At 38.8% G+C, this 21,478-nt stretch overlaps 2 protein-coding genes across 2 annotated transcripts in view; both read left to right on the forward strand.

Moving 5' to 3' along the window:
- The window catches only part of LOC129423053 (uncharacterized), a 195,797-nt gene extending 174,554 nt beyond the window's left edge, over positions 1-21,243 (forward strand). The window contains exon 3 of the mRNA XM_073856569.1: positions 19,087-21,243. Coding sequence (XP_073712670.1) covers positions 19,087-20,186 — 1,100 coding nt within the window. The 3' untranslated portion in view covers positions 20,187-21,243. The remainder of the gene's footprint in view (positions 1-19,086) is intronic.
- LOC129422723 (uncharacterized) overlaps positions 13,483-21,478 on the forward strand; it is a 76,339-nt gene continuing 68,343 nt past the window's right edge. Inside the window, exon 1 of the mRNA XM_073856557.1 lies at positions 13,483-14,076. Coding sequence (XP_073712658.1) covers positions 13,989-14,076 — 88 coding nt within the window. The 5' untranslated portion in view covers positions 13,483-13,988. The remainder of the gene's footprint in view (positions 14,077-21,478) is intronic.

The raw sequence follows: 21,478 nt of genomic DNA on the forward strand, positions 1-21,478 counted from the left end.
AGAATATTCCCAGAACATTATTATTAAAAATTACCTAAAGATAACAAAAACTAATTGTTTCTGTGGGTCCCTGCTCATATGTGAGTGGAGGCTAATGAAGTGGTTGACAAACTAGCTAAGCAAGCTTTAAATCATGCAGATGTTGACATACAAGTGGCTCTTAGTACAAGAGGTCAAGCAAGCATGCAACTGTTAAATGTAGACATTGTAATCAAGAGACAATAGAGCATATTTTATGTCAACACAGTATGAAAATTAAAAATATATATCACTTATTCAGGAAATTGAATAAAATGGACTTAAAACCTTTTGGAATGTAATTTAGAGCAACAGAAGTAGTATAGAGGCATTATAAAACGAGTTAAAGAAATCGGGTTATACGGGATAATTTAGTGTTTTTTCCTTGCATGTCTGTGCTCCACACTCCAGTACAACAGGAGGCGGTAGTGCACCATAACCAACCGCCATAAAACTCCAGAAGTAGAAGATTCGAATCAAAAGATTCGTAAAGGTTTTGAAGCCTCGCGAATCAGTGTTTAAAACGATCGTCACTAGAGTCTGATGTCTCACGTGTAAATCCTTCTCAGTGCACTGAAATAATTAACCCGTCTTCGATTATTATATTGGTTTGTCAACAGAAGACCGGATTTCTTAATAGGCTAACCGTTAGCAGTGAGATGAAGTTGAAAATCTGACCCGGACTCACTGTTGTCTCTGGAGCAGGGATTCATTGTCCGGACAGCGTCACAAACACCTGACTCATACAGTCGTGTACTTTGAGGTAATGTCCAGCAAGTTTAATACCATTATTATTCAATGTTTTTACACATGTATTATGAACCAGTGTATATGGAGATCGAGGACTAAAATTACCCGAAAACTGCATCTCTATTTATCACTTCTTATTTTAGTTCTTATTTACCTTTTATATTTAGTAACGATAGGGGAGAGCGGGGTACAAAGCAAGGCTTTTTTACTTTGTCTCTATCATTAAAAAATATTTGCGTTATATATTTGTTTACACAATCAAAACATCTCTGCTACAAATGAACACTTAGGGGCGGTTTCCCAGACAGGGTTTAAATCTAGTCTCAGACTAAAATGCATATTTGAGTTCTCTTAACTGAAAGATATAAGTTTAAATACATCATTGCCATTGTTTTTTGTCTCAAGATACACATGAGTTGTTGTTTTTGTAAGATATGTTTGTAAAAACAACTTAAAATGCCTAAAATAACTAAGGCTGGATTAATCTAACCCTGTCCTGGAAACTGCCCCTAAAGTTTGTTTGTGGGATCTACCGTTTTCGTACACCGGAAGTGACAGGAGTCACTGTTGTATTAACAGTTACCATTTTGATGAATAGTATTTACGTTATTTTCATTTCATTATCATTGTATACCCGAGGCTTAACTGTTACGGTGTGTGACAATTAACCCCGTTGTGTAAAAATGCTTTCCATCCCAGCTATCAGTTACTGGGAGTTGCTCACATGCTTCAAAATTATGTTATGTTTTAGGTAACAAGACAGTGATTAAAACTTGCATAAACAGAAATCTTGCAGCATATTTAAAACATCAAGATTTAATGCAATTTTTGTTGAATTTCTATCCTTAGGTGAGATAATAAAAAGTAGTGTCCAGTGGTGTAGTGGGGCCTGGAGAAGTGGGTATACTCTTAATTTTGTTCCCAATTTTTTTAAAGCGTCCCAGCGATAAATAAACGCCCTTTGTTATAAACCAGTGGTTCTCGGCTCCAGTCCTCGGGACCCACTGCTCTGCACGTTTTGGATGTCTCTCAAATCTGACACACTCAGTTCAGTTCATGGAAACTATCCTAACGAGCTGATGATCTGAATCAGGTATGTTAAATAAGGGAGACATGCACAATATGCAGAGCAGTGAGTCCCGATGACTGGAGTGGAGAACCACTGTTATAAACAACATGTAAATAGTCTTGCAAGTAGATCACTACAAAATGGACTAGTAGTATTTTCACATTGTCACTTAATTTCTGATGCTTGACTTCTGTATCATTATGAAATTTAAGCCACAAAATGGGCCTACTGGCTCACAGACAAGGACTAGACAACTAATTAGAATTAATTGAATGAATGAATGAATTGTGAATACACTCTTTAGTCTGTTCACACATTAAAATTATACAACCATTCTCTCACCTTGCAAAACTGCCCTACAAAGGCAAAAGACCTTAACTCACTAGAGTGTAGAACTGAGAATATGACTTTAAAGTTTAGACTTTAGTTGTCAGTTATTTTCTTGATTTTTATTTTCTCGAAAAACCAACAAAATTGATTCAAGATACTTATCCACATGATAAAGGAGGTCTTGAATGTCCCAAAAATATCAATAACTAATTTTCGACCAAAAAATTACTGCCTTTTGCCTTTGTGGGGCAGAAATAGTCTGGGCTAGTTTCTCTTGTAAACTCTCTAGAACAGCGGATTTGAAACAGTTTACTATAGGCCAGAGAAGCCTATGCCAACATTATATATTTAGCCTGCCATAAGTTATTAACGTAATTTACAAGTTCCTGTTATTTAAAAGTGCTCACTTTGGTTGACATCTTCGTTGGAAACTGTAGCGGGCCAGGCTGCATCTCTGTCGGCATCCTCTCTGACTCGGGGTGTGGGAGGTGGATGGAGCAGATGAGGGCGCTTTGCAATCGTGAGCTGAGCTGCTGGCTAACAACACTGATGTTGGTTACTACCGTTAGTTTGAACTGTACTGCTAGCTAAAAACGGGGATGTTGTTTGTAAATCTGAAAAAAAAGTTTCAGTAGTTCGCTTCATCTTTCCTAATAATGATGGCAGGCAGTGAACCAGGTAGTGATTGACCGTTCTCTAATCCAATTGCGTTGGGCATTATCAGATTGACGGCAACATAGCACAATGGTGTTTAGGCGAATCATATTTCAAAGGAACCCGGTGCCTCAATCCTCCTAAGTAAATTATTTTACCGAGTGTTTTAGGGTATAATTGCGTTTATTCACATCGTGCGTTTGGATTAGCTACAAGAGAAATGGAAATACGCCCTTTACCCTGCACTAAAACACTGTTTAGAATAGGGATGCACCGATACCACTTTTTCCATCTCCGATCCGATTCCGATACCTGAATTCTGATTATCGGCCGATTCCGATACCTGCCGATCCGATACTACTGTATTTTTCTTGAGCAATTTAAATTACACCCAGACACACACACAGACACACACACACACACACAGACACACACAGACACAGACACACGCACACTATATATAAATGTGTATACTGCTTTCTGCTAAATCTAGCATAATATAATTATATAATTAAAAATGATTTACAAGTTACAAGAACATTAGTAATTATTAACCATGGCAGTGTTTAGGAGAAAATAAAATAGGCACGTTTGATCAAATAAGTATGCTAAATATATTTTCCTTAATTGCGCAAAAAGTCACAGTAAAAAAGCTTTAGTGTGCAGATGGTTATTTTGGGAATTATGCACTTAACCGGACCTTTTATGCACATTTCGGGTGCAGAGTTGATGCGCCTAAATCATATTGAGTGCGCATTCTGCGCAATACTGTGCAGCATTGATGCTCTAGAAGCGTCCTCACACTCACATGGGAATCCTTGCTCCCCAATGGAAAGTTAAGTTCATAACTATTAAAACACAAAGAGATTTCATACATCGTGGGCTCGGCACATACTGAATTGCATCCATCCAACAGCTTACTGAGACTTTATAAAATAAGATCTTTTAAACCGCCTACAGTTATTGAGTGTTCGTGTATTGAATGACGCATTTCATCCGTCCGCTTCACCTGTGAATTAACTCAGCACATAGTGAATTGCATCCATCCAACAGCTTACTGAGACTTTATAAAATCAGATCTTTAATAAAGCCTGACGTTACAATTATTGTGTGTGTGCGTGTGTTGAATGACGCGTTTTCATCCATCCGCTTCTCATCAGTGGATTAACTCAGTTTGCAAGTAAGTTAACTTAAAGTGTTTCTGTGAACATTAATATCTTTAAATGTGCGTTTGTTCCTTCACATGAAGCTATTGAGTGTAAGATGACTTTGAAAACCTTTATGGTGCTTTTATAATACTTTGTCGTTTTAATCGCTTGTCAGTGACAACCATGGGTAACGTGCAGTATCGGAATTGGATCGGTCCTGTTAGTCCGATATCCGATCCAGCAAAAAAGGCCGGATCGGCCCCGATACCGATCCAGAATATCGGATCGGTGCATCCCTAGTTTAGAAGTGGGTATACGCAAATCCGACTGAAAAAGAAGTGGGTATACACCGTATACTTGCGTATACCCTGGACTACAGCACTGGTAGTGTCTTACAATTAACCCCCCTCCCCAATACACTATCACTCTCCTTAAAATAAAGAAATCCTCCATATATCATTTAAGGTGGGGAATTATTTCCCCTCCCTTTTCCAGGCCTTGACCTCCACAGAAGCGCCACACTTGCATTTGACCCCAAGGACTACATCAAGTGAAGTAAGTTTTGATGATAAAACTTGGATAAATATATTTGATCTATGGTATTATAGTTTAACTAGCAAATACTAAAATAATAAACTAGCTAGCCAGTAAATAAGATGTCTAAATATAAGCTAGTACTATTATAATAACTATAATAATGTTTATGCGTTTGTGTTTCTTAATGAAAGAATCTGTCTAGGAGCCATGTTAAACGTGACATAGAATGATTGAACGGGGTATTTATCCTTGTTCTGTGATGTGACATGTAGACAACATTTTTTTGTTTGGGTCTGTATTGCCTTAAAAGCTTCCTAAAAACCTCTCTCAGATAGCTCTATTAGGGTGGGGGATTTCAAACAAGTGGTTTTGCACCTATTTGGCTTCCCCTACTGGCTTAACTTGCAATCTCATTACTGATTGGCTGACTTTGCTGCAACTCAAAAAATGTAGCCAATTATTTTAAAGTGGAGGGGCAGTGAGATGCCTGTGATGTCATCATCATCAGTTTTTCAGATTGGGTCGTTTTCTGGTTGACATTTCTAAGGGGCTGTTTACACTTGGTATTAAGATGTGTTTTCATCGATCGGATCACAAGTGGACGAGAGAGACACATTACGTTTACACCTGGTATTTAAATCCGTCTCTTTTGTCCACTTTCGACCGCTTCTGTGCTGAATACTATGAGGGGGTGGTCTGTGAGACGGTGGGAGAGTCTCTCTGCTGTCATTCAAACCCGAGCGGGAGTAATTATGAGTTTATATGGACGCTGTAATGACTTACCACTAAAGTCAGAGGCGAATCGTGTCCGGGGAGTGAGCAATTAATTGACTCATGTCAATAAAGGCAAATGTTCTTATACTGATGTTGCGTGTGTTTTATTATAACAAGCATTTCATACAGTCACCATATTTCCACTGTTCATTCATCCACAGTTTAGTAGTTTACTAGTCCACGCCAATCCTGGACATATTATACATGTGTTGCTAAACAAAATCCACAATGGTGAAAGTAAATGTTCACATAATAAATATCACCTATTCGTGGTCAAGATCATTTTTGACCCTCCTGTTTCCATTGTTTCACGGTCTTTCACGCACGGTCAAAAAACTGTGAGCTTCCCCCGTACACACAAACACCTGTGTCTCTATCCCAGGTGCACTCATTTATTTATTAAAAGAGATTGCCCCCTACTGGTTCAACCTGGAACATTAGGCTCCTACACACCGGCCCCTTAATTGCTTATGGCAATTACACAACTCTTACATAATGGAGCCATACAGTAATTTAAAATGTGTACAATATAGGAGATAACAAAAAAAAACATAATCAATGCCCATTCAATCTGCTGCTAGAAGCAGGCAAAGCTTAGAAATTGGACGTTCTAGTATACTGCTTTTAGTTTGAACTTTTACTGAACGTACCAATCCCTTTTTATCTGGATATGTGTCTACAATTCTTCCAAGTAACCAGGAGCCGCGTGGTGCAGTATTGTCAGCAATGATAACAATGTCTCCTGAAGCAAAGCTTCTTTGCTCTTTGTTCCATCTCTGGCGCTTCTGTAGCAAGGGTAAGTATTCTTGTACCCATCTTTTCCAGAATAAATCAGCAATGTATTGCACCTGTCTCCATCTTCTTTTGGAATACAGATCAGTCCTTTCAAATAAACCAGGTGGCAAAGCAGGGTTTCCTCTTAAAAGCAGGATGTGATTTGGTGTGAGGGCTTCCAGATCACTGGGATCACTGGATAATTTAGAGATAGGTCGGTCATTCAAAATTGCTTCCGCTTCACACAAAACAGTTTGTAGTGATTCATCATCCAATGTTTGTTGTCGAAGGACTGCACAAAGAATTTGTCTGACCATTCGAATTAAGCGCTCCCATACTCCTCCATAATGGGAACCTGCAGGAGGGTTAAAGCTCCATTGAATTCCCTTCTGCAATAAAGCCCTTTGAATCTTTTCATTGTTTAGTGCAATAAGAGCCTCCTTTAACTCTCGTTCTGCACCAATGAAATTCGTCCCATTATCGGATCGCATGTGAGAAACTTGTCCACGGCGACAAACAAATCTACGTATAGCATTAATGCATGAGTCAGTATCTAGAGAGTATGCCATTTCCAAATGGACTGCTCTACTTGCCATACAAGTGAAAATTACCCCATAGCGCTTCACTTTACTCCGTCCTCTTTTTACCTCAATGGGACCAAAGAAATCCACTCCTACATTAGTGAAAGGTGGTAGGTCAGGGGTTATTCTTTCCAAAGGTAGGTCTGCCATCTTTTGTTCACCCAACCTTCCTTTATAGCGTCGACAAATAACACACTTTGAGATGATCTTTCTTGCAAGAGAGTTGGCATTGGTTATCCAGTATTTGCATCGAAGCTTGGAAAGCATCTGGTTTATACCTCCATGACCCACCTGTTCATGAATGTCTCGTAGTATAAGATGAGACACATGTTGGTCTTTAGACAACAAGATGGGATGCTTCATTTCAACAGGCATGGCTGACTTATTGAGCCTTCCACCAACTCGCAACAGTCCATCCTTCAACACAGGATCCAGACGGTAGACCGTGCTATCCTTTTTGACTCCCACACTTCCATTCTTGAGCTCCACAATTTCTTCTTGGAATCTTTCCTGTTGACTGAATCGAATAATGCTAACCTCAGCTTCAGACAGGTCTTTAAAAGTTAAACTTTGTCTGCCCAGAGATGCTTTAAATTCCTGTAACTTGGCATTTACAGCAGCATTGTTATTCTGTTCCAAAGTCAAAATCTCCTTTCTCTTATGACTCAATTGCATGAGAAGTTTCTTCAGCTTCAAATACCAAGCAGCTGCCACTTTCAGACGTTTCCACTCTGAAAAGTAATGAATAAGTCGACTGGTGGCGTTCTGATCTTTCTGCAATATAACAGCATTTACCTTCAACTCCTTCTTAACCTCAGGGTCATCAGGACTTGAAACCAGTGTACTTATGGGAAACAACGTGTCACTTGACTTACTAAGAAAGCTTGGGCCTTCAATCCATCTCTGATTTACTAGAAAATGTTCCACCTTCAATCCACGAGATGCATCGTCGGCTGGATTTTCTTTGGAGGGAACATATCTCCACTGCTGAGGTTTTGTAGCATCTCTTATAAAAGACACTCTATTTGCAACAAAGGTATGAAACCTTTTGTCCTCGTTCTTGATGTAATGAAGGACAGTCGTACTGTCCGTCCAAAAAACAGAATTTTCCAATGGCAGTTGCAGTTCCTTCTTTAGCATAATGTCTACTTTTACAGCTAGGACAGCAGCTGAAAGTTCTAAGCGAGGTATGGTTATTGGCTTCAATGGTGTTACTCTGGCCTTACCCAGCATAAAGGCCACATGTACCATGTTTGCACTGTTCTGCATCTTAAGATAGGTAGCTGTGCCGTAACCAGTTTCACAAGCATCAGCAAAGTGATGCAAACAAGCATGAGTGGGCTGTCCAAAGTTCATGGGTTTAAAACATCTGCTCACCTGGAACTCTGCAACTTTGTCTAATTCATGAATCCATTGCTTCCATTGATTCAGCAGGACTGATGGTATGACACTGTCCCAGCCCAAGTTCTGTCTGCACAACTCCTGTAAAAGCATCTTAGCTGGCAGAATAAGTGGTGATAAAAATCCCAAAGGATCATAGATTGAGCTTACCACAGACAATATACCTCTTCTTGTACATGGTTGATTTTTTACAGAAATCCTGAACTGAAAGGTATCGGCTTCTACACATGTCAGACATGAAGGCTACTGGTTCCTGTCTGAATCTCATTAGTACTCCTATTAAAGTATTCGTAAGGTTAGGGCCTTGCAACAATTGACTATTAAGAGAGATTCCTTTAAAGGTTGCTCCACAGTCGAACACAACTCTCAATGATCCTTTCTTAGGATGAAACACCCCGTGATGAGGTATATACCAAATTTTGCCATCAGCACGTTCCAGTTGGTGAAGTGGCACCTCCTCTGCATAACCTTTATTTACAACATCATTGAGAAAGTGAGTGTACCTCTCATGAAACTCTTGGTTTCTCTCCAATTTCCTCTTCAAGCCATGAATTCGCTGCGTAGCAACACAAATGTTGTCAGGTAGCATGACATCATCAATCTTGAATGGTAATTTCAGGCTGTAATGTCCATCTTGAACTGTGACTGACCTGTTCATTATGTCCGTAAACCGAAGATCCTCCCTTGACATTTCTCTTTTGTCCACAACTCTTTCACTGAAGTCATGATTGAACTGATTTTGAAGCAACTCCTCCAATTTGACAATAGATATTCTGTTCACCGTAACAGCAGAATGCTCAGATTTATTCTTGTGATCACTTCCTGTGGTTCCACTCACAACCCATCCTAATAGGGTTCTAACAGCAAATGGTCCATTATCATGACTGTTTATTATTTCATATGGTTCCATTACATTGGAGGCGTTATTTCCAATCAATAAATCAACACCTGCTTGAATATACGGTACTTTAACTCTATCCAAGTATGACCATTTTGATAATTCTTCTTGAGAAATTATGTTTTCTGAATTAACAGGCATCTTCTGCTGGGTGTATACAGAAGGAAGAGGGAAGAATTCATTAGTATTGATACCACTTATTTCCAGACCATCAATGACATTACAGGACACAGACTGTTCCTGGCCCATGGTACGAAGAAGAATATTGACTTTCTTTCCACTCAAATTCAGCTTTTGCATCAAATGATCGGAACAAAAGGTAGCTGAACTTCCTTGATCTAGAAAGGCATATGTTTGCATTAGAGTTTTACCTTTGGTAGATTTGACTTGAACTGGTATAATTGGCATTACACTTCTCTCATTCCCGGCCCCTGTGTGACACAAAGTTTGAGCAGACACCAATTTGTGTTTTTCCTCTGGTTCCTTCACAGTTGTCTCTTTGCGACATATGTGCAGGATAGTTGGATGTGTTTCTCCACAAACATCACAAATCAAACGACTCTCACATTCCTTACTCAAATGTCCCAACTTCAGGCATCCAAAACAAACTCCTTTGGCCTTCAGGAATTCAATTTTGTCTCGCTGAGGCTTTTTCTTCAAAGCAAAACACTTTTCCAATGGATGTTGATTTGCACAAAACAGACAGCTTATACTTGATTTGGAAAAATGATATCCTTGCTGTGATGGCACGTTGCTTGCTTTCACTGTTGGAACTGAAGCAGCAACATCAGTGACAAAACTAGTCCCTTTAAATGGTTTGCGTAATGGACCCTTAAGTTTACCTCCAACTTGCTTGTCCTGAATGTTTCCAAACACAGGGTCAGTTGCAATCTTAACCTGTTTTTCAACAAACCCCACAATGTGTGAAAACGTTGGTCTGTTTTGACTGGTTTCCATAATCTCACAAGCCTTTGATCTCCATTGCTCTCTGAGCTTATAAGGTAACTTTGACACCACAGTTTTCATGTTACTAGGCATATTGAGCTCTTGCATGTAAGAAAGTTCACTCATTGTATTACAACATGTACGTAGAAACAAAGCATAAGCCTGTAATCCTTGTAAATCTTCAGCCTTTAAAGCAGCCCAGTTCAACACTTTCTCCAAATAGGCATTAGATACCTTGAATTCATTACCAAAGTGTTCCTTTAATAAATTTCTGGCAAATGCATAGCCTCTGTCAGGTGGTAGATGCTGACAACTTTGGACCAAGTCCTTGGGTGGTCCCCTAGTGAACTGCTCCAGAAAATACAAGCGATCTTTATCATTGTTGGTTTTTTCCTCAATGCCATGTTCAAATGCTCTAATGAATGAAATATACTGCAGTGGATCACCATTAAAGATTGGAATTTCCCTTTTTGGTAAGATATGTGGATGTTCTTGCTGCTGAATGAGATAAGTTGTTAATTCAACTTGTCTTTTCAAAACTTCCTGCAGGGAGTCATTCTGAAGAGTAACATTGCTTCCTTGATTCTGATTGGATACTGGATGTGATGCAGTTGCCCCAGCCAGACCACCTGTATTCGCTGATATTGATCTCAATGGCACATATTCATTGGCACTAGGATTCAGACCTTTGGGTTGAGTAGAATCAGATTTGATGTTATGACTTACATGAATCCTCCTTTGATCACTTCTCTTTGATCTTGAACTTCCATCACATGTACGTGCCTTATCAGAAGCTTGTAACACTGCAATCTTTGCTGTTGAAGCTGCTATTTCAGCATCCAGTTGTAACTGTTCCTTTTTCCGTCTCAGTTCATCCTCCTGAGCTTCAATGGCATGCTTGCTTTTTAATACATCAGAGAGTGCCATAAGTGCTGCCTTTTCTGCCTCAGCTTGAATACGTGCTGAGGAAATGGATGAGCTCCTACCACTACGTGAACTATGTTTACTGCTTTTGGAGGAAGCTTGAGAAACATTTGAAATGCTGTCTTCAGGACAAATGTCATTATTTAGATCACCTCCTCCAGACGCAGTGAGACCCTGCGTTACATCTGTTAACCACTCATTGATGTGTTTAACAAACTCATTATGTGGTATCGTCTTTGCTTTAAACCATATTTCATGTTTTTCAGCTTCATCAACAGGTAACATGACTAATAATGACTCATGGGCTTCTTTAGCCTCTACACAGACCTTTTTAAAGTCTTCAAAAACCACACGAACCTCAGATTCATATTCTTTGCCATGGCTTAATAACCTGTTACCAGTTTCTATTAATTTCTGAGCCTTGTTTAACTTGACCTTTCTTAACTTTTGCAAAGTATCAATTTTGTCCATTAAAGCTTTAGCAGTTAATTTAACAGGTCTTTTCCCTTTAACAGATTCTGTTTCAACATTTGGCAAACTTTGAATTGACTCAGTAAACCCTTCATCAGTTTTACACACTTCACCTTCCATATTGCAAACAATGAACAAACATACAATTCATCAAAATAACCAAAGTCTGTTTGTCTTTGGCAACCAATGCATTGGAATTACGCTTTAAACCCAAATGTGTGCACACAATTTTTAAATGGCCATTGAATGTTACATGAACAAACGTACCTATAATCCAGTCGACCAGGCTTGGCTTGCGATAATGTCCAAACGCGTGTGCAGTGTAAATCCAACAGCAACGTAAATCCAGCAGCAGCGTATATCCAGTAAACAGGCCGAAATGTTTTCCGTGTTAATCCAAAAATATCCAAAATGTCTCAACGAAGCGATGTCCTCACGCAGAAACACATAGGGGAAATCCAAATGGCCTCCATTAATCCAGCGAAGCAAAGTTTTTTGACTTAAATGTAATGACTTACCACTAAGTCAGAGGCGAATAGTGTCCGGGGAGTGAGCAATTAATTGACTCGTGTCAATAAAGGCAAATGTTCTTACTGATGTTGCGTGTGTTTTATTATAACAAGCATTTCATACAGTCACCATATTTCCACTGTTCATTCATCCACAGTTTAGTAGTTTACTAGTCCACGCCAATCCTGGACAAGTATACATGATGTGTTGCTAAACAAAATCCACAATGGTGAAAGTAAATGTTCACATAATAAATATCACCTATTCGTGGTCAAGATCATTTTTCACCCTCCTGTTTCCATTGTTTCACGGTCTTTCACGCACGGTCAAAAAACTGTGAGCTTCCCCCGTACACACAAACACCTGTGTCTCTATCCCAGGTGCACTCATTTATTAAAAGAGATTGCCCCCTACTGGTTCAACCTGGAACATTAGGCTCCTACAGACGCAAACTAATAATATGTCGGAGTGCACTGGTTGTTTAGCAAGTAAACATGCTGCACAGTGTTTTGTACATGAGTATGTAAGAGCTTTCTTTGAATTTTCAGCGCAATTGATGAAAAAGGATCGCGCAACTTTCACACGCTTTCAAAACGAAACTACGGAGATCAGCCGCTTAATTTTATCAATGAAAGGCTAAAAATAGCGCTGTTCACCGAATGTTCACGCCAGAAGTCAAAAAAGACTTGTGTTTAATACCTCAGATTAGATAAATGGGCGGAGAGAAGGCGGTCGCATGTGGCTGTTCGAACACATTCAACCACATGTGCGTTCCGCAACTCCAAAGCGATCCGATCAAAAGTGGTTTCGACCACCTCTGGATGTGGTTGAAAGTGGATGAGCTCAAAATGTTTTGAACACCGTTTACACCATTCTCTGTCCCCTTTAAGAGTGTGTCATGTGACCGTGGGAGAATAAAGCTGTTATTAATTATGTTGGGTTAAAATACCTGTGTTTAGCTTTGGAAACATGGGGGTGAGTGCAGGAGCACATATTTTTTGGTTGACTGTATAATCGTATATTCATTCAGACTCAGCATTGTTCACTATACTTTGCTATATTGAAACAATCTTCAAAAGGATGAAGAATAAACAGCAAACTGTAAGGATGATTGACGTGTCACAATTTTTTTGCTTTCCACTCAGCTCCTTGGCTGTTTAAAACGGGTTAAGGGCGATTTATAGTCGTGCGTAGGTTCTACATGTTGTTTAAAAGAGAGTTTAAAAATTGAGGGTCTGTGGACCTCTAACGACGGTTTTAAACACAGCTCATTATTACGATTCACTCCACCCCCTCTCTTCTGGGTTTCTTCTTTCTCTGTCGTACTTTTGCTCTTCCTAGAGTGACTCGTGCACGTTCAAATCAGTCGGGTGTGCGCATGTGTGGGCAGATCCTGTAGCAACGGGTGGTAGCCATGGTCGCGAGAGACAGTGATAGTCGCGCAAGCCAATCATTTGTCGTGAACGGTCTACAGACACTTGAGTTTATACTCTCTTTTTCAGAGTACTTACATTTTACTTATGTATTGGTATATAAAGACAGTTTAAACAAATTTTTAAAGTTTTTTAGATAATTCCTGCCTATCCTGCCTTTAAAATTAAATCAGTCAAGACGTCATTTTTAACATTTGAATTACCTTGCATGCATGTCTGCTTATGATTAAACAATATGTTTATTTATGTTTGCATATGGTATACATTTACACAAATTTCCAAAAATCCCTGATAAATTTCTAATTTGGAATATTTAAAAATTCCCCAGATTAAGTTCTCATGGACAATTTGGGGAAATTTACCAGGAACTTTCCGCCCTTTAGCGAACCTATTTGAAATTTTGAAGAGATTTTCTCAATGATTTTGTCAGTAATTGAAATATATTTTCTCTATTTTTTTCTCTGGCCATATCATTTCATTGCTGAGCTGACTTTGTGCCGCCAGTAAAGACGTGTTTCACATGGAGCTATAATTCATGTACAAGTATTATGTTAAGTTTAGGTCATGTTTTCAGTCATCTGTATTTTTATCTGTTGCTTTTGAAGATTAAATGTTTTAATGTCTCTTCTTTCATTTCTAGTTCACACCCATAGAGTGAAAGTGATTGAGACATTCAGTGAAGCTCCTCCTACAAAAATCCACCAATATGTTCTGGAGTCAAACACACAGAGAAATCACTACATGTGTGACAACTGAAATCTTCATGACATAATGTTGATGCTGGTGAAAGAGGAGCTTGAGAAGATGACAGATCCACAACCATGCAGAATAAAGGAAGAAGATACTGAGGAACAAATAGGTTGGTGTCTATTTTTCAATCTTCATTATTGATGGTTGAGGAATAATCATAAAAACATTGACATTGAGTAACATGAGGGGAAATAACCTTAAATCCATGAGATGATAACTTTCTGCATCTATAATAGATTCAGTAGAATTAGATTGAAACATCAGGTAAAGAGTTTTATCCAAAGCGACCGTCAGTGGATTGAATGACTGTGATTTCCATGAAATGCTCTACTACAGTTAAAGTTGGTGTTGTGTTCACGTCATTACAGAGAGAATTTTCTTTTACCCAAAAATAGTAGTTAAAGGGACATTGTGTCATATTTTAAGTAGTTTAATAGCTAAAATAAATTTCTTCATTCATAAATGTGTCCTTATTGGTGTAAAATTAACTCTACCAATGATCTGACTTCTCCTCGTAAGCAAAGAATTTCTTATTTGTATATACATAGGACGAAGGTAAGTCATAAACGTGGTTAAGTTCATGGAGGTTTCCATGTCATTCCGCCATTTTGAAATACTATGGGTTGCAGAGATGGACATAAAGCACTAGCCTACCTGTCTAGCTAATCCACAATGCGTTTTCCTTCACAGCCAACGTCACATGACTGAAACCAGCTATAATGAGTGAGAGGCACTTTTTCATGATGGTCTTACGCCTGCCATCAAGCTATAATATAATTTTTTGTCTAAAGGAACATTTCTATTTTTCTTATTCATGCTGAGAGTGCTCCTGAATGCAAACCCAGGTGTATTGATGTCAATCTCTATGGGGATGGGTTGTGGCTATTGAGTAAAGTGTAAAGCGGAGAAGACCTAATGCTGCATTCAGACCAGCCATGGTAGTGGCGTCAAGTGCGAGTGATTTCAATGTTAAGTCAATGTGAAGACACGTTGATGCTAAAAAGGCGTTTTTAGCCAGGGGCGGTAGAGGCAATTCCACCTCGTTCGCGCAAATTAAACATTACCACAAGAAACACGTGAGTTGAAAAATTGGAACTTTGGCGAAAAAGCATGCCGCATTAACCAATCAGGAGCTTGCTCTAGTAGTGACGTGACTACAAAAAGCTAGCAGAGTCGCAGAAGCCCCTACCATGACGCGTATTTTTTCGCGTGAAAGTATCGATGACTAGAATTTCACAGGCGAATGAAGCGAGTATACTCAAAATGTTTAATCAGCAAACTAGACACGGTAGACGCAAATTTGACGCCTCAAACGCGGCTGGTGTGAACCCAGTGAGACGTTTTGTAGTCTACTCTAGAAGTTTGATTGGAATCCATTTTGATCGAGATGCAAGATCGGTCATATGCTCAGATGCAAATGAAGACATGTTGTAAAGCATAACGGCTACTGTAGTTGCAATACCCATTTGAAAACGCGAGGCATTAGAGATCACTCTTTGTTTGAAAAACATAATCAATTTCACAGTTAGATGGGAGAATTTCCTACACAATGTCCTTTTAATGTTATTGCACCAGTTTGAAATTACTACATGAACTATAACAATCTCAATATAAGAGATTTTTTGTTGCTTTTTTTAAATGTATTTCCCCACCTTGTAGCACTCAGTGGTTTTCCCAGTCAAAAATTACGGGCCTACAGAAAATAGTTTACAACCAAGGTCTTCTAAGGGGCCAGTCACACCAAAAGCGTTTATGGCAGTTGCAGGTGCCTATTTTGAATGATATTCTATGGGCAGGGCGCCTTGCGGTTTTTTGACGCCTGCCGCGCAAGCGTTTTTGAAGGAGCGCTGAGAGCGGAGAAGCGCCCAACGTCATTCGCGTCTTTCCATTGTCCAATCGAATGAGGGGAGAGGCGGGCCTTACGTTGTGGTGAGGGAAGTTTACAGTTGCTTTGAAGAACCGGACTCCACTCGCTCACTCTCTCCTTCGTGTTTGTGCACCTCTCACCCTTAAACAAGGTCAGAGCAAGCGTCCTCTTTTTAAAGTTTCTGCTAATATGACAGTTAACAGCAAAAGACCGCTCACGCCTCAATATTTGATTGACAAGACAGCTGACTCGGTGGTTGCTTGGCAATATGAAAAGCCGTGTCGCACTGCTCTTTTTTTAAAAAAAGGCAGTGCGTCGAGCCTTGCGTTTGCAAGTGTTTAAAGCGCTTTTGGTGTGACTGGCCCCTAATGTCTCAAACAGAAGAGAGAAAAGGAAGAGATGCACATTGTGATGTCTAAACAAGCACTGTCTGTTTTAAATGCAAAGCACCCATAAACAAGACACATGAAATAGGCTATTGTCATTCATGTGCATACGTTCACTAAATGCATTAGATGCATGCTTCATTTACATGAGTTCACACAAAGTTTTTGTCATTTTGTTTTAACGACTCATATTTGATAATGACTCTGTGCATTAGTGTACACAATAAAAGCAATTTAAAGCAAACTTTCTAGTTAAACATTAAAGGTGACATAGAATGATTGAACGGAGTATTTATCCTTGTTCTGTGATGTGACATGTAGACACAAAACATTTTGTTTGGGTCTATAATGCCTTAGAAGCTCTATTAGAAGGTGGAATTTAAACAAGTGGTTTGGCTCCCTCTACTGGCTTAACTTACAATCTCATTACTGATTGGCTGACTTTGCTTCCACTCAAAAAATGTAGCCAATTATTTTAAAGTGGAAGGGCAGTTAGATGCCTGTGATGTCATAGGCATCAGTTTTTCAGATTGGGCTGTTTTCTGGCTGACATTTCTAAAAGAGGAATTTCTATGAGACTGAGATGTTTAGCATGTTTAGCACTTTTTGTATGTTTGTGAATGTAGGTAGACTACCATTATTCAACAAAGAAGATAGGTCTATATGAACAGTGGCACAGCTGGAATTTAATGGGGTGGTCAAGGCTACTTTACGAGGTCCATAGTCATCAATGAAAGAATACAATGTGCAACCTGTATCAAAAAGCATGAATGATTCTCATAATTACTGATTACTTGACAGAGACTTCAGCAGGCAGGCCTCCTATAACCCTTAAAGGCAGAGTGCACATTGTTTGAAAAATGCTTTGGAAAAGGGGGTCGGGTCGACTAACAAAAAACACTTATAACCATTCAGCAGTAAAGGCCGTGTCTACTAACCGACATCCTTGCCGGGGGTTGCGTATGTGTGGGGCGGGTCTATCAAAAGAAGGTCCAGACTCTATTAGGGTAGGAGCGTGTTTGTTCGGATGATTTCACATGTCAACATTGGCTTTCAAACATCACGGACTCTGCCTTTAAGAAAATAAACCATGTTTTTTTTATGGTAAAAGTATAGTAACCGTGTTTTTTGGTGTATTGAATACTATTAGCTAAACATGGTTTTACTGCAGTAAACATTGTTATTTCATTTGTTTACTATGATACTCACAAAGACAGCTATTTGAGCCGTGTTTATTTGTCTGTACACCAAAAAAGAAAACACAGAAAAATCGGTGGACAACATAAACAACATAGTACAGTTGCTAAGATTAACCCGTACTAGCAATAATGTAATGTATAGAAGAGAGATCGAATTTAAACCAATGTCAGTTGACTCCCTAGGGCTTGAGAATAAACTCCTAGGAAAAAAATCTGCTAGGAGGAAAAAGGAATAATAATTTTAAAATGGGGGAAAATCTCATTATGAGAGAAATATTTTTCTCTAATACTCACTGCTCACAATTAATCATACCCTTTTATTCAATACTTATTGCAACCCCCTTTTCCCAAGAGATCAGCTCTGAGTCTTCACCTATAATGCCGGATGAGTTTGGCGAACACCTGATAAGAGTTTAGAGATCATTCCTTCATGCAGAATCTCTCCAGATCCTTCAGATTACAGCTCCATGTTGGTGCTTCTTCTCTTCAGTTCATCCCACTAGTTTTCTTTAGGGTTCAGATCAGGGGACTGGGATTGTTATGGCAGAAGCTTTTTTTGTGCTCAGTGCCTCATTTTTGTGTTAGTTTTGATGTTTGTTTTGGATCATTGCCCTGAAAGGAGGTCAAACCATGGCCCATTATATGATTTCTAACAGGGACAGTCAGGTTTTGATTTTTTTATCTGTTGGTATTTCATAGAATCCACGATGCCATGTATCTGATCAAGATGTCCAGGACGTCCAGCAGAAGAATACGCCCACAACATTAAAGATACAGCAGTATATTTCATTTTACACATGGGGTACATTTGACTCCTGTGTGCACCAAACTAAAGTTGAGTGTTTGCTGCTAAAAAAGCTATTTTTTGTTTCATCTGACCGTAAAACCCATCCCGTTTGAAGTTCAAGTAGTGTTTGTTACTTTTCAATTGTAGTACACGAGTATATGATGTTGACTGCAAACTACAGCTTATAGATAGTTTGTCACATGTAGATTAATATGAAGGGAATAACGTTTTTTAACCCTTATTGCAGGAGTCACAAGTGTTTTGTTTTAGACGTATAGTAAAGGTGATGGTTCAATTAAAGGAATGTTAAAAGAAAAGCTGTGAATTAACAAGCTATTACTAAATCTACTGTATGTTGTAGGCATAAAAGATATAAATTAGGAGATTAGCTATCATTTTGACGACATGGCTTAAAACAATACACTGTATATTCACATAAAACCATACCCGCTGTAGCCCACCTGTCTCCTGTATTTTATAGTGACAGTCGGCAACCTTAAATTTATTTATGCCTCAGGAGACTTTAATATGGCATTAATGGCAAAAAAAAACGCTAGCAAAGAGGTTGGCAAAAATGCATCTCAAAATTGATGCTTTGAAATATGGAATTTTCTCAATTTTCATATGAGGGTGCAACCATGTACCCTTCTAGGGTGGTAATATGCTTTTTGACCTTTTTTACCCATGCCTGGATATTAGAAACACCACAAGTGTTATAGGGTTTTAAACACAGCACAAGAGTTAAACTACAAGAACCAAAATTAACAATAGAAATGACATAATGTACTTCACATTAAAAATAACATGAATACATGACAATCTCAAATGTGTTTTGTCACCCAAGTTTATTAATATGAACTATTTACTGTATTTATTTTAGATAATATGGAAATGAAAAAGGAGAGTCAAGCTGAAGTGGATGAGAAACATCAGATTGTAAAAATAAACCATAATGTTTCACAGAAAGAAACTCTGAAGACAGAAGACATAAAGTGTGAAAATATTTTCAGTGAAGATGAACGCCCTGCAGATCACAAGAGGACTCACAGTGAGGAGAAACCTTTCACATGTCAACAGTGTGGAAAGAGTTTCACTTTTCAATCGAACCTTAGCCGGCACAAGAAAATTCATAGTGGGGAAAAGCCACACGCGTGCCAGCATTGTGACAAGAGTTTCTCAGATAGAAGTCAACTTAAGATACACATGAGGTCTCACACAGGAGAGAAACCTTACACTTGTCATCTGTGTGGAAAGAGTTTCAGAACAAATCCTAACCTTAAAGCACACATGAAGATTCACACTGGAGAGAAACGACACGTGTGCCATCAGTGTGGAAAGAGTTTTATAACTGCAGGTGAACTTAAGCAACACATGAGGTCTCACACTGAAGAGAAACCTTTCACTTGTCATCTGTGTGGAAAGAGTTTCAGAACAAAAGCAAGCCTTAACATACATATGAGGATTCACACTGGACAGAAACCATTTACGTGCCATCAGTGTGGAAAGAGTTTCAGAAGAAAACATCACCTTAAAGAACACATGAGGATTCACAACGGAGAAAAACCATTCAAGTGCCATCAGTGTGGAAAGAGTTTCACCTTTCAAACAAGCCTTACCCGGCACATGAAAGCTCACAGGAGGGAAAAGCCACACGCGTGCCATCACTGTGACAAGAGTTTCCCATTTACAGGTGACCTTAAGATACACATGATGATTCACACTGGAGAGAAACCACATGTGTGCCAACACTGTGGAAAGAGTTTTGCAACTACAGGTTTCCTTAACAGACATTTGAAAGTTCACACCAGAGAGAAACCTTACACTTGTCATCAGTGTGGAAAGAGTTTCTCTATTGAAAGTAATCTTAAGGTACACGCAAGAATTCACACTGGAGAGAAACCGTTCACATGCCATGAGTGTAAAAAGAGTTTCAAAACAAAAGCTACCCTTACCACACACATGAGAATCCACACTCAATAGAAACCATTCATGTGTCAACAGTGTGGATATGGCAACAACATTTAGAAATCAGCTGAGGTCTTATTAATAAAACTGTCTGGAGGATCCTTACTAAAGTCTACATGCGCACAAAAGCCCAAGATGTCTGTACTTGTTTTCTTGTGAAACGTCATCAGTCGCAGCCCAAGTACTGATGAATCTGCCCTCGGCGGGATGGTCTGAAGTGAACTGTCTTGAGAAAAGTGTTGATGGCATTTTCTTGTCGTTCTCAGTATAATGCCTGATAAAGCGCTGTTTATAAGCGCACATGTCTGTTTTGTTTACATGTGAACGCTGGTAACCCCTCGCTCTCTGTCTCGTTCTCTCAAAACACTAAAGCACATTTGATTTATATTACAAGTCAATTTTAAGTTGATTATACATAGGCGATATCTAAAGAGAAATTACTTATTTTGTTCAAATGAGTGATGCAGCTTTATTTTGTCTTTTTTTATTCAAAAGGTTTTTTCTAAAAAAAAAAGTTTGATATAATAAACCAAATGTTCTACCCAAAACCATATCTGTTTTCATTCATTTAAGGGTCATTATAGCTGATGATTATAATAATAATAATAATAATTTTATAACATATACCGTGAAACTACAAACACCGTGATAGTTTCTGGGACGATTATCATACCGTGAAAATGTCATACCGTTACAACCCTAAGCACGAATTGTAAAAATCGTGCAATACATACGCCAAATATTGATAGCAAGAGCAGACATCTTTATAGCATTTATCTACTTGTTGGAAATGGAAGAAGTGCATTTAAGAACAGAAAAAATATATTATAATTTCATGTCTTCGAATCAGGGTTTTCACCGACATCACGATATGGGCGGTTACCCGGATGCGCAGCCATTGTGGTGGCACTCGGTGTAAGAACTGAACGGAGTACAATGGATTATTGTGCGCTTTGGAAACATTAAGTGAATGTAGACATGTCTAAACAACAGAAAACGCGTCCAAGATACAAAGGCATATAAGGAAGGACTTGGATCACAAGAAAAGGCACGGTATTTCGAGAAATTACAATTTATAGGTGGTGCAGATACGATTTATTGGATCCGTGTTGACCCGGCGATTCTTTCTTCAGTTGCTTATCTTGTTATAGTCAACTACCTGGTTTTCATGCCGAGCCCATATGTGATAAATATATAATATTTATTTATTTATATAAATATGTCAGCTTTTTTTATATAGCAAATTTAAAATAGCCAGTGTCCTACCAAAGTGCTTTACAGTAAAATAAGCACACAGTAAAACAATA

This window comes from Misgurnus anguillicaudatus, chromosome 19, assembly GCF_027580225.2.
Source record: "Misgurnus anguillicaudatus chromosome 19, ASM2758022v2, whole genome shotgun sequence".
NCBI lineage: Eukaryota > Metazoa > Chordata > Actinopteri > Cypriniformes > Cobitidae > Misgurnus > Misgurnus anguillicaudatus.